Raw genomic sequence first — 11,163 nt, 5'->3', positions numbered from 1 at the left:
TGTGTGTGTGTGTGTGTGTGTGTGTGTGTGTGTGTGTGTGTACGCGCGGGCGCGCCCCCACGTGTGACAGCACAGAAGCCCCACCCTGAGCCCAAACTAGGCTCCGAGACTTAACAATTTGCATCTCTCTTCCCTGTCACTCGAACCGCGGCAGAAATAAGATCGCCTGGGAGCGCGGAAGGAGTTCTTCGCCAGTGTGAGCGGGAGGGGCTGTTCTGACCCGCCAGCAATTGGCAGGAACGACAGGGCCCATCAGTGCGCATCAGTGAGGGCTGAGGGAATGAATGAATGGAGTCTAAAAGAACCTCCTTGCGAATGTGTGTTGGCGAAAACCTAGGATCCGAGGTGCCCTGCCCCAGCCCCGAGCCCCTACCTGTGGGTCTCTGAGCCCTGGGAATCCCAGGGAGTCTGTAGCTGAGGGTTCAGAAAACTCACCCCCAGCCCCCTACACCAATCCCCTGCTTCCGGCTAGGAGGCACCCCCACCGGCCAGTTTCCAGGAGGGGACCCAGAGGACGGGAAGTCTTCTGACTCTGACAGCCCTCCTTGGGCTGGGGGCGGGGGGCAGACTGGGTGGAGCAGCCACACGTGCCTGAAGTTTCGGGGAAGAGGGCGTAGACAGCAGCCAGCACCGCCCTCCGTAGGCTCTGTGGGCCCTGCGGTCTGCCGATCACAGTGGGTCCCACAACTTCCTCACTTCCCTAAATGGGCAACTGCACTTTCGGAAGGCCAGGTCCTTCCCTGGCAGACCTAAGTGGCACATCCTGCATTGGCCTGGGCCCCTAACCCTGGATTCGAGGTGTCTCGGCCCCCTGCTGGCCTGTGACTGTCCCCAGCTGGATGGAGCCATGGCTCCCGCCTTCCTGCTGCTGTTGCTGTGGCTACAGGGCCCTGTCTCAGGTGAGAGGGCAGAGGAGCTGTCCTAGGTGGGAGGAAATGGCCTTTTTCTAGACTCTCCCTCTCTACTTTTCCTTGCCCAATAATCTTATTTCATGCCTTGTGGGGTTGGAGGAGAAGGGAGAGGACATGGGGCTGACCTAGCAGCTCCTAACCAGTAAGAAGGTCGCATCCCACTATCTGGCCCCCAGCAAAGCTAACACAGGACTCACAAACTAAGATAAAGCTCTGAACCCTCTCTGGTTGGGCTCCTTCATCTGCCAGGCTTGGTCAGGACCTCTGACCATGGACACTCGATTTCCTTACACAAAAAACCTCTGTCCCTTGTCGAGAAAGCCCTGCTTGGTTCTTACAAGAACTGTTGCATCACGCGTGTGTGTTTTAACTGGCTAAGTGGCTTGTGCCACTACCCCCTGTCCCCATCCCCCTGTCCTGAGGGGAAGCCATCCTTGAAGGCCTCGCTCACCCCTATAGCTACTAAATGCTCCCTGAGGGGGCCTCCCCCACTCCTGCCTCCCTGACTGCCATGGCCACCAAGTCACCCTTTCCTGTTCAGTTCTGACCACTGCCTGTGAGGGAGTGGAAGGTGGGCACAAATTAACACAGACCCTTCCCAAGGGCACCCCACCCCGCACCTCTCCTAGAGAGCCTCCTCCCTCTGCCAGGGCAGAAGTGTGTCTCCTGTACGGAGCAATCCTGGGGTCCCCAAACCTCCCACCCACCAAATCACTGAGTTGGGTCATTCTGTTTGGTTTGTGTGGGACAAAGGGATGCCCAGAGCGGGTGCTACCTTACCCCAAGCCTCAGCTCCAGTGCAGCTGGCTTGGAAGCAGGTAGACAGCTCCTGTCGTGTGCGGGGTCCTTGGCCATCACAGCTCTGGGCTCCACTGGAGAAGTCTGGAACAACCTGCATTTGAGAAAAGGAAGCACGTGGAGCACCAGCTACCTTCCAGGCACTGTCCTGGGGCCCAGTTCCCACAGCCGACCTGAGACAGATAAGAAACAGAGACTTACGGGGTCTACTTACACAGTTAGTCAATGGTGGAACCAGTGTTTTAACCCATATTTATTTAGACTCCAAAATGTGTGCTCTTCACTCTGTCCTGCTGGGGAGAAACTTGTGTGTGTGTGTGTGTGTGTGTGTGTGTGTGTTGACGGCAGGCTCTGGGGGCTGTGAGAGGAGTAAGTGATGAGCTTACGGTGGGCAGTGGAGTGGAGGGAGCCCATCACAGTTTTGTCCCTCTCCCTGTCCCCTGATTCCCCTAGTTCTACTCTCTCCCCACTAGCCATGGATTGTGAAATGCACAGACCACATCTTATTTCTAGGTGGAGACTATAACAGACTGTGGACGAAGAGTGAATAATTGTACTGTTCTTCAGTTTGCACTCCATTGGGAATTTAGAAGCATGTTTGGGCATTTTTAATCTCTGGGTTTTATGCAACTAGAGTGTTTTAAAATGAAATAGCACCTAAAATGAACTACAACAACTCGCTATTTAAAAGATAACTATGATGAACTTATTTGTGAAATAAATAACTACTCTTAATTTTTTCAAATTTTGGATTTTCTTATCTATCTAAATTGTTTGTGCTCTGGGATTTCATACCTTTGTGACTTCTGTTTTTGTCTGTGTATCTCTCTCACTGAGGACAAGACTTGGGTCTTTCCCACAAGCCCCTGAAGATGGGGCTATTACTTTCCATTGGGCTAGAAAATACTGTGAAAAAAGGGGCTGTGTCAGTTGGAGCTCCTTGAGTGTAAGGGCTGAGTTTCCTCCATTAGCCTGGGGGCTCCCTGAGGGCTGTGCCGGTGTCTCCACCATCAGACTGGGAGTTCCCTGAGGGCTAGCCCTCTATCTTCATCCTAGAACTCCCCAAGGGCACGTCTCCTCATCAGTTTGGGAACTCCCAGAGGACAGGGCTACTGTCTACTCCAACAGACTGGAAGCTCCCTGAGGGAGTGGCCTGTGTCTCCCTCCTCAGACTGGGAGCTTGCTTTTAGCAGGGCCTGTGCATCTCCTCTAATCAGATGGCGGGGGGTGGGGGGGAGTTCTTTCAGTGTAGGGCTTTGTTTCTCCCTGAAACTCTGAGTTGCATGACAGCAGGGCAGTATCCACCTCCTCTCCCCTCACCCTGACCTTCGAGATGCCTCCTTCCCCTCTCTCACCAGACCTTGCTCACCAGCAGTGTCTCCCCAGGTGCCCCAGCCGAGAGCGTGTACACTAAAGTGCAGCACTTTGAAGGGGAGACTCTGTCTGTGCAGTGCTCCTACAAGAGCCGCAAAAACCACGTGGAGGGCAAGGTATGGTGCAAAATCAGGAGGAAGAGGTGTGAGCCTGGATTCACCCGGGGCTGGGTGCAAGGGCCGCGCTACCTGCTGCAGGACGACGCCAAGGCCAGGGTGGTCAAGATCACCATGGCGACCCTCAGGCGCCAGGACTCTGGCCGGTACTGGTGCATGCGCAACAGCTCCGGGACCCTGTACCCCCTGATGGGCTTCCTGCTGGAAGTGTCTCCAGGTGAGCAGGCCTGCCAGGGCACTGGGAGGGTAGGGGTGTCCTCCCTGCCCCGTACTCTGCTCGCAGCAGAGGTAGTGAGAAGAATAACCCACCAATGGGAGTGTTGTGCTACAGGGTTTTCACGGTTCTTTTACTGACATCTTCATGGGCATTATTGTCCCCCACCTTCCCAATGAAGAAAATGAGATCTAAAAAGCCCTCTGTGGATCTGACTTGGTCCAGGGTCACAGAGCTAGCAAGTGGCAGAGACAAGATTCAAACTTAGGGCTGGGCTCCATGTGCTTTGTTTTTATTCCATCATCTGTTCAATATATATTCATTGAGTCCTGATTCTGGGCCAGGGACTGGACACAGTCCTACCCTAAGAGAGATGACAGGCAACTGCACATCATCAGACCAGTAATTGTAGATAACAAGGAATGTTCTTAAGAAAATCAAACCGTGCGACAAACTGGAAAGTAACTCAGTGGTGGGGGGAGCTATTGTAGCGCCGGAGATCAGAGAGGACCTCCCTGAGCAGATGACATCAAGCAGAGCCCTGCGTGAGGAGAGATTTCTAGCCCTGTTGAAATGTGGGTGCTTTGTATTCCAGGCGGGGAGAACCGCATGTGCAAAGGCCCTGAGGTGAGAAAGGGCTGGGCTTGTATAAGGCGGGGCTCTGTGGCTGCCCCGTATTAAGTGTGGGGTACAATGGCAGGAGATGAGGTTGGAAAGTCAAACAGCAGCCCTAAAGTCTATGATGTGGAGCTTGAGTTTTATTCTTAGTACAATAGGAAGCTATCAGATAGTTTACAGGGGTGTGTTGTGGCTTGTCTTTAAGATTATAATGGCTGCTGTGTGGAGGATGGATAGTGGAAGGATAAGAGATGGGCAGAGAGACCATGGTGAGTATTCTGGCTGAGAATGACCGTGTCTTAAAGTAGGACGTGGGCCCTGGAGGTGCAGAGAAGTGGAAGGGTTAAAATCTGTGATGTTCAGACTTCCTGCGCACCCTGTACCCTTTGGAGGTTATTAGGAGGTGAACGAAAGCGAGGAATCAAGATTTACTCTGAGGTTTTCTATTCCATCAGCAAGGTGCGTGACAATATCATTTATTGGGTACGGTAACTCTGGTGAGGAGCTAGTTTGGAGGAGAAAAATCAAGAGCTGTACTTTGTCATGTTAAGTTTAAGACACCCCCTAGAACCCTAGGTGGGCAAATGGAGCAGCAGTGAATATATCAGCCTGGAGCTCAGGTGAGAGGTCAGAGCTGGGGATATACCTGGAAGTATCTCTATGAAGATAGTTCAGTTTTATTTGTTTTTTTAAAGTTTTTTTTTTGTCCATTTATTTGAGAGAGAGAGAGAGAGTGAGCATGAGTGGGGGAGGGTAGGGGCAGAGGGAGAGGGAGAAGCAGACTCCCCGCTGAGCAGGGAGCCAGAAGGACCAGGGGCTCCATCCCACGACCCTGAGATCAGGACCTGAGCCATAGTCAGACACTTAACCAACTGAGCCACCCAGGCGACCCTCTGTGAAGACAGTTTAAAGTCTAGGGGATTCGAGAAATCTACACAGACAGAAAGAGGTTTAGTTGTTGCTTAGGCTGGGGGGAAGGAAGGGGAGGTAGAGGGTAATAGCTAAAGGGTGGGGATTTCTTTTGGAGATGATGCATATATTCTAAAATTGACTGTGGTGGTGGCTGCCTGACTGTGAATATACTAAAGGTCATTGGATTTGGTGCTACAAATGGGTATTGTATATGGAATGTGAATAATATCTCAAAAAAGCTGTTAAAAAATCAAGGGGATGTAAAACTTCTCCCTTCAGTGTAGAAAAAGAGAGAAGGGCCAACCCCGGAAGTCCTCCCACATTTATAAGATAGGAAAGAGTGAAGAACCATCAAGAGAACCTGAAAAAAGCAGCCAGTGATGATGACATGAGTTGCCCACCATTCCCCATTCCCCTGACCCGCCTGCATCCCTCTCTTCTGTTGTGACTGAGCAAGGGCAACTGCTCTTTCTAGGATGTGGGCCCAAATCTCATTCCCCTCTCCAGTCCTGCTTCAGACCCAGGGAATAGTTGAAACCAAGTGTATTGAAGTCTTAATTTGCAGGGATACAAACATGAAATGGTTTTGTTTCTCTCAGTGCATATCCCCATCACCCCCCATTGTCAAATCCCATGGTCTACCTTTTAAAGACCATTTGGGGAGATTCCAACTTTGCAGACCTTTTCAGTTATTAGGAAATAAAAAATCCGCAGCCCATTAGAAACTCGAATCTTCTAGCAATATATGCTCTTCTACTCCTTTTTAAAGACCACATGTTGTGGCCCAAGCCACCCAGAGTAGGGAAGAGGATAGGCTGCTGCCTAACTCCCTCTCCTTCATCACAGCTGAGTGAGTGGGGCAGGTGGGGTTCTTCTCAGTGACCTCGTCCTGCCTTCTCCTCCCAAACCCCTGGTGCACTGAGGCAGGAATGAAGAAACGGAAGAGGTTGTGTGATTTCACTGCCCACCATAGTTCTCTCTCTGTTGGGTGTTACTCTTTTCTACCCAGCCCTTTGTGATCGATCCTCTGTAAGATGGGTGTCTAAATGCTGGCTCTCCCAAGGCACCTACACTTGAGTTCTCTGAAGGGTCTTTGAGGTCCCTCCACTGCTGACTAGGATGATGTGGGAGGTCTGGCTCCAGGTCAGCCTCTTCCCCTATCCCCACTTTCACCAATGCCGCTTGTTCTGAGTTGTCTTGCCTAGAAAGACGGGCACCTTCCATGGTGGCCTTTTGGTCCTCAGGAGTGTGTTCATGCCATGCAGTCACAGGATGCAGCAGCCTGTGCCAGCCCTCTCTCTCCTGCACCATCTGTCTCCAATTCTCTTGTTCTCTGTGGAGATAGATTCTACCACACTGCCCCAGATGGGACCTCACACTTCCTACAACCCTGTCCTCTTCCACCATCCAAACACCAGCCTCATAGAAAATAGGAGGTAAAAGGCTGAGGGGATGGATGATGGGAGCCGGTATCTCTTCGTAAGCTCCTAAGAAGAGCATCTGACCCTGCTCCTGGAGGCATCCTTTGGAATGTGGGCCTTCGATGCTTCCTTGTCCTTATTTGAGGACCCTGGTTACCAATTATGGAGCACCTGGAAAAGTCTCTGTTCAACACCATAGTGAAGAAATCTCTTTGGCACACAGGAATGAGGAGGGTCTGGAAGCCACTAGAGAGATGGGGACAGGGAGGGGAGTTGGCCTGACAGGGAGGGCTAAAGAAACTGTGAGAGTCACTTCCTTCTTTACTGGGCCTACTTCTTCTCCCTGACAAACCCACATCTGGTCACACAGTAGAGCAAAGTCCTGGGTCCTGGGTCAAGGAGGGGAGATGAGGATCTGCTCCCATCAGCGAAGCCCCTGACTCAATCTAACGTTCCTCCCTCTCTGGCCCCTAGCCTCCACGACCAGAAGAAGCACTCCTTTTAGACAGCTGGCCAGTATCCTCAAGAGTGGAATTGTTGTCACATCGGGCCCAGCCCCCACCTCAGGCCCTGATGCCCCTTTCACCACCAGCATGACAGTGTTCACACCTGGCCTCCTCACTTTGACCCGACTTGTGCCCCCCACTGCCTCAGAGTCCATCAGACTGACCTCCGTGACAGGCTTCAGCTTCACCGGCACTGGCCCTCCTACCACGGGGCCCAGGAGGACCATGGAATCCCAGACAGTGACTGTGTCTCCCAGCGATGCCATAGCCTCCTCTGCTGGCCCAGCAGCCATCTCTGCCAGGGCTGGGCACCTGCACACCAGATCGCCCACCACGGGAATGTGCCACACCAGCGGGTCTCTCCTCAACAAGTTATCCCCGATCAGGTACCCGTGGGTCCTGGACTTGGATGACTTTTGACCAGATACGGCAAGAGTTCTTGGTGCCTGAACGGACCTCAAGGTGCAGATGTTACAGCAGAGCTCTCCTGTTCAGGAAGTCAGTCTGGCCTGCTGCTGAATGGGAGGTGGGAGGGAGGCCAGATGCCAGGATGGAGATGTGACATAAAGGACGGCAGTGAGAATTGAGGTTTGGGGATGGGTCAGCATAAAAGTCTGTGGATGGAGATGAGAAGGTAGGGGCAGGACAAGGATGTGGCTTGGGGGTAGGAAGTGGGAAATGGATGCTTTAATTTGGGGTCCCCCAGAAGCAGCCTCTGGGACTAGGCTGGAACAGCATGGCATGACCCTCCAGGGCCGACCAGGCAGGAAGCAGAGGGCAGAACCGGAAGAGGGGACAGACTGGCCCAGGATCATGGGAGGAGGAGAGAGCAGGAGCCCTGCCCCTCTTCAACTCTGTCCTTGTCCTCACAGGCTACAGGGTGTGCAATGATCCATGGAAAAGCATGGGGAAGGGAGACAGGGAAGCAGTTGGTAGAGAACCGAATCAAGCTGGCCACCACTGTGGGTAGCCGAGCTCAAGCCCGGGGGAGGCTCTGGGGCCCAGGATCAGACGCCCAGCTGAAGGGTGTGGGAGCTGGGGTATCAATACACCAGTGTTGGTCATCAGTTGGGGGCTGCCTGCCGTGGGTGGCAAGGAGAGCTGTAGTAACAGGAGAAAGTCCTCAGGCTGAAAAACAGTTTAGATGGAGGTGCTGAGGGCTGGTGCACACAAAGTGGTCTATGGGCAAGGGGATACAGGCCAAGCACCTACTGCATCTGCTTCAGAGGACAAAGGAGGGAAGGGCCATGAGGAGAGGCTCTCATATGGGGAGAGCAAGATTCTCAGTCTCTTCTGCCACAAATGGGGGTCTCTTAGAGCCCTCATCTTCAGCGATGAGCAGGTTTGGGGGAACAACAGAGGGGAGGTGCTAAAGGGGAGAGATGCCTCCCTCCACCTGGGACTTCTTCCCCTGACCTCTGAGCTCTTCACTTCCTCCTGCCACAGCTGGGTCCCCAAGGAAGGGAGGCAATCACCCCCACCAGGGCTGTGAGGATTTCTGCAGGTTCGGGCTTCTCTCGTGGCATGCAGGAAGTCGTGGGTCAGGGTGGGGGTAACTGGATGCTCACCTCCTCCCCGCTCTGCCCCGTCCCCTCAGGCACCAGGATTCATACCGCGTCGTGCTCCTGGGGTTGCTGATCCTCCTGCTGGTGCTTGTGATGTCGATCCTGGTTTATGGGTTCTGGAAGAAGAAACACATGGGAAGTGAGTACAGTCACCCTCCCAGCTTCCTGAGGGCAGAGTACTGGGGCTTGACACACTCTGTCCCCAGGTGGTGTGTCCTCACCTGCTCCAGCCACAAGGACTACTTGGCACCCAGGCGAGGGAGGAGGGTGGGTGGAGGGTGGGCAGGCAGGAACAGCATGGCATGACCCTCCAGGGCCGACCAGGCAGGAAGCAGAGGGCAGAACCGGAAGAGGGGACAGACTGGCCCAGGATCATGGGAGGAGGAGAGAGCAGGAGCCCTGCCCCTCTTCAACTCTGTCCTTGTCCTCACAGGCTACAGGGTGTGCAATGATCCTGCTAGACCCTGGAGGGATCCACTTGGAAGACTGGAGGCTCCGTGGAAGCCTGCTTGGTCTGAAACCACTTAACTGTGGAGTGTGTGAGCTCCTCCTGGAGGGGCCTTTGGAGGCCAGAGGAAGATGAAGATGGGGACGTGTCTGGGCTGAGGCTGGGGGCAGAGAACTTGCCCAAGGCTGGACTCAGGCCTCCCCAGAACCAGAGGCTGCTCTTCACCTGCTCAGTCCCCTTGGGCTGCTGGGAACCTGGGGCAGCCCCCAGAGTTGGGGGTACTGGGCAGAAAACCCCAGGGGAAGCCACCGAGGGGATTCCGCTCAGAGCCGCAGAACCCTGGGTCCCAGCTGGGTGGCGGGGGAGCCCCGATGGTGCTGTACACAGACAGAGAGCTCAGGTCCTGGGACCCCTTGCTATGGAGCAGAGGGGAGCAGACAGGTAGACAGCTGCCTTCTCCCCATCCAGAACCCTGTGTCCTCAGCTTCCCTCTGCTCCCCTCAAGCTTCCCCATGTGCCTGGGGAAGAAAGAGTGCCAGAGGCATCCAGTGTCTCAAGGGCCCTGCCCTGGCGGGAAAGGACCCGCAACTAAGAGCTGGAGGTCCACAGTGGTGTTGGCAGCAGGGGACCCCAGAGTGGTCCAAGCCCCCACCCTCGGGGCCCTGTGTCCTCTGATGGGCCTCTGGATGTGCCCTGCCCTGACCGCAGCTGCTTGTCCCTCAAGTCTTGGGAGGCAGCAGAGCCCACCCTCCCACTGGTGCTTGCCGTTGGCCGGCCCCCAGAGAAAGCTGTGACCAGGTCCCCCAGAGCCCCTTGGCTTCAGACCAGCGTGTCCCCAGACTGGTGTGCAGAGGCTGCACTCAGGGCTCCTCCCCTGGTTCCCAGCTCCAGGTCTGAGCTTCCACAGGAGACTGAGGGCCCTCCAGAGTCCACTGCAGGAGAGGCCACAGCTCAGAGAAAGTAGATTGCCCACCTTTCCCCCTGGACTCATCGTCCCCTGGGAAGAGAGGAGCTACTTATGACCCAGAAAGGACAGCCTGGAGCAGAGCACAGCCTGGAGGAATGCCTGGGTGGGGTAGGGGTGGGGGGACAGAACCAAGGAGCTTCGTGGGGGGCCCAATGGCCCTAGGAGTCTGGCCTCTGCTTCAAGGGCTCCTGGTTCAGACTTGGCCTCTTCCACAGTGAAGACTGGAGAATATGGGCTGGCTTTGTTTCGTGGAGCAGGGGAATAAGCACCTAGGGATCGATGTGACATCTCTGCTCTCCGCCCCAGGGCGGGGAGCTCCCAGGGGGGAGAGCAAATATCATAGTCAGGAGAATGACACAGCTCGGCCTTGATGGGTAGCAAGGGGGCCACTCCAGAATGGACGTGGGGAGAGAGGAACGGGCAGGAGGCAATCCTGGGGGACAGCAGGAAGGAAGGAGGCACCTCTTTCCTATGTCCAGGGGAGGGCACTAGAGGAGAGACTCCCATTGAGGAACTGACAAGCCTGGTGCTAGGACACACACACACACACACACACACACACACACACACACACAGTGAAATCCATCCTCCCTACTGGGAGGGTGTGGCCACAACCTTGGTGTCTAACTAGGAGGGGGCTTAATTTCCCTGGGAGAAAATAGCTCCCTAAGAGCCCCCCTCCATTCGAGATCCACAACGGCACACCGACAGCCCTGCCTCGTCTGAGAACAGGATGTCCTGTGGGAGAGCAGCAGAGGGCTCAGGACTGTGACCCAGTGAGGCCGCCTGTCTCTGTGTAACCCTGTGCGAGCTACTAACCCTGTTGGGTCTCATTTTCCTCTCTGTGAAAGGGGGCACTAACTCCTACCTCTCAAGACTGCTTTCAGGATAAAATGGAGTAACTTGAACCTCATGAACCTGAGTAAATGCCTCGTGATTGCTGGTCCTCAAGCCCTCCTCCAGCTCTGATGGGCTTTGTCTGCGTTGAAGACCTTTGGACTCTATTTCTCTGTTTTGCTTTCAATTGGAAGGGGCCAGGGAGGGCAGAGGGGCACATGGCCAGACCCTGGGTGGTGGGCGCTGGACCCAGGCAGAGACCGTTGGCTGTGCCCTGATGCTAGGCAGGGAAGCTTTTAGGAGACCTACCATCCCTCTTAGCCCAGGATGAGGGGCTCGTGGAATGGGGTGAGCCTGCATGAGGTGCCCACCCACGGAGCCTGCCCCCACATGAACTCCACAGTAAGGACACAGGGCGCTGAGAAAGGGGTCCAGACCCCCTGCCCCAGCTCTCCAGCTCTGATGGGCCCGGGTGG

The 11,163-nt window shown here is 54.8% G+C and overlaps 1 protein-coding gene across 2 annotated transcripts; it reads left to right on the top strand.

Annotated features, from left to right (window-relative positions):
• Positions 1–611: 611 nt before the first annotated feature.
• Positions 612–10,763, top strand: TREML2 (triggering receptor expressed on myeloid cells like 2). Of its 2 annotated transcripts, XM_008691931.2 has the most exons (5): positions 615–899; positions 3,096–3,416; positions 6,839–7,256; positions 8,468–8,574; positions 8,869–10,763. In XM_008691931.2, the coding sequence occupies exons 1-5, from the start codon at positions 848–850 to the stop codon at positions 8,961–8,963; spliced, it is 993 nt and encodes a 330-aa protein (XP_008690153.1). In that variant the 5' UTR covers positions 615–847; the 3' UTR covers positions 8,964–10,763. The 2 variants fall into 2 exon arrangements, with proteins under 2 accessions (XP_040499385.1, XP_008690153.1); XM_040643451.1 differs by lacking the exon at positions 8,869–10,763 and having other exon boundaries at positions 612–899; positions 6,839–7,332.
• The last annotated feature ends 400 nt before the right edge of the window (positions 10,764–11,163 follow it).

This window comes from Ursus maritimus, unplaced genomic scaffold, assembly GCF_017311325.1.
Source record: "Ursus maritimus isolate PB19 unplaced genomic scaffold, ASM1731132v1 scaffold_29, whole genome shotgun sequence".
Classification (NCBI taxonomy): domain Eukaryota; kingdom Metazoa; phylum Chordata; class Mammalia; order Carnivora; family Ursidae; genus Ursus; species Ursus maritimus.
The sequence above is the reverse complement of the archived record's forward strand: the minus strand, read 5'-3'. Positions and strand labels throughout refer to the sequence as shown.

Bases quoted from the DNA above. Each gene is read 5' to 3' on its own strand.
- TREML2 (XM_008691931.2), top strand. From the start codon at position 848: ATGGCTCCCGCCTTCCTGCTGCTGTTGCTGTGGCTACAGGGCCCTGTC. The intron at 3,417-6,838 runs GTGAGCAGGCCT...TCTGGCCCCTAG, and splicing joins CCTGCTGGAAGTGTCTCCAG to CCTCCACGACCAGAAGAAGC. The intron at 7,257-8,467 runs GTACCCGTGGGT...CCGTCCCCTCAG, and splicing joins AACAAGTTATCCCCGATCAG to GCACCAGGATTCATACCGCG.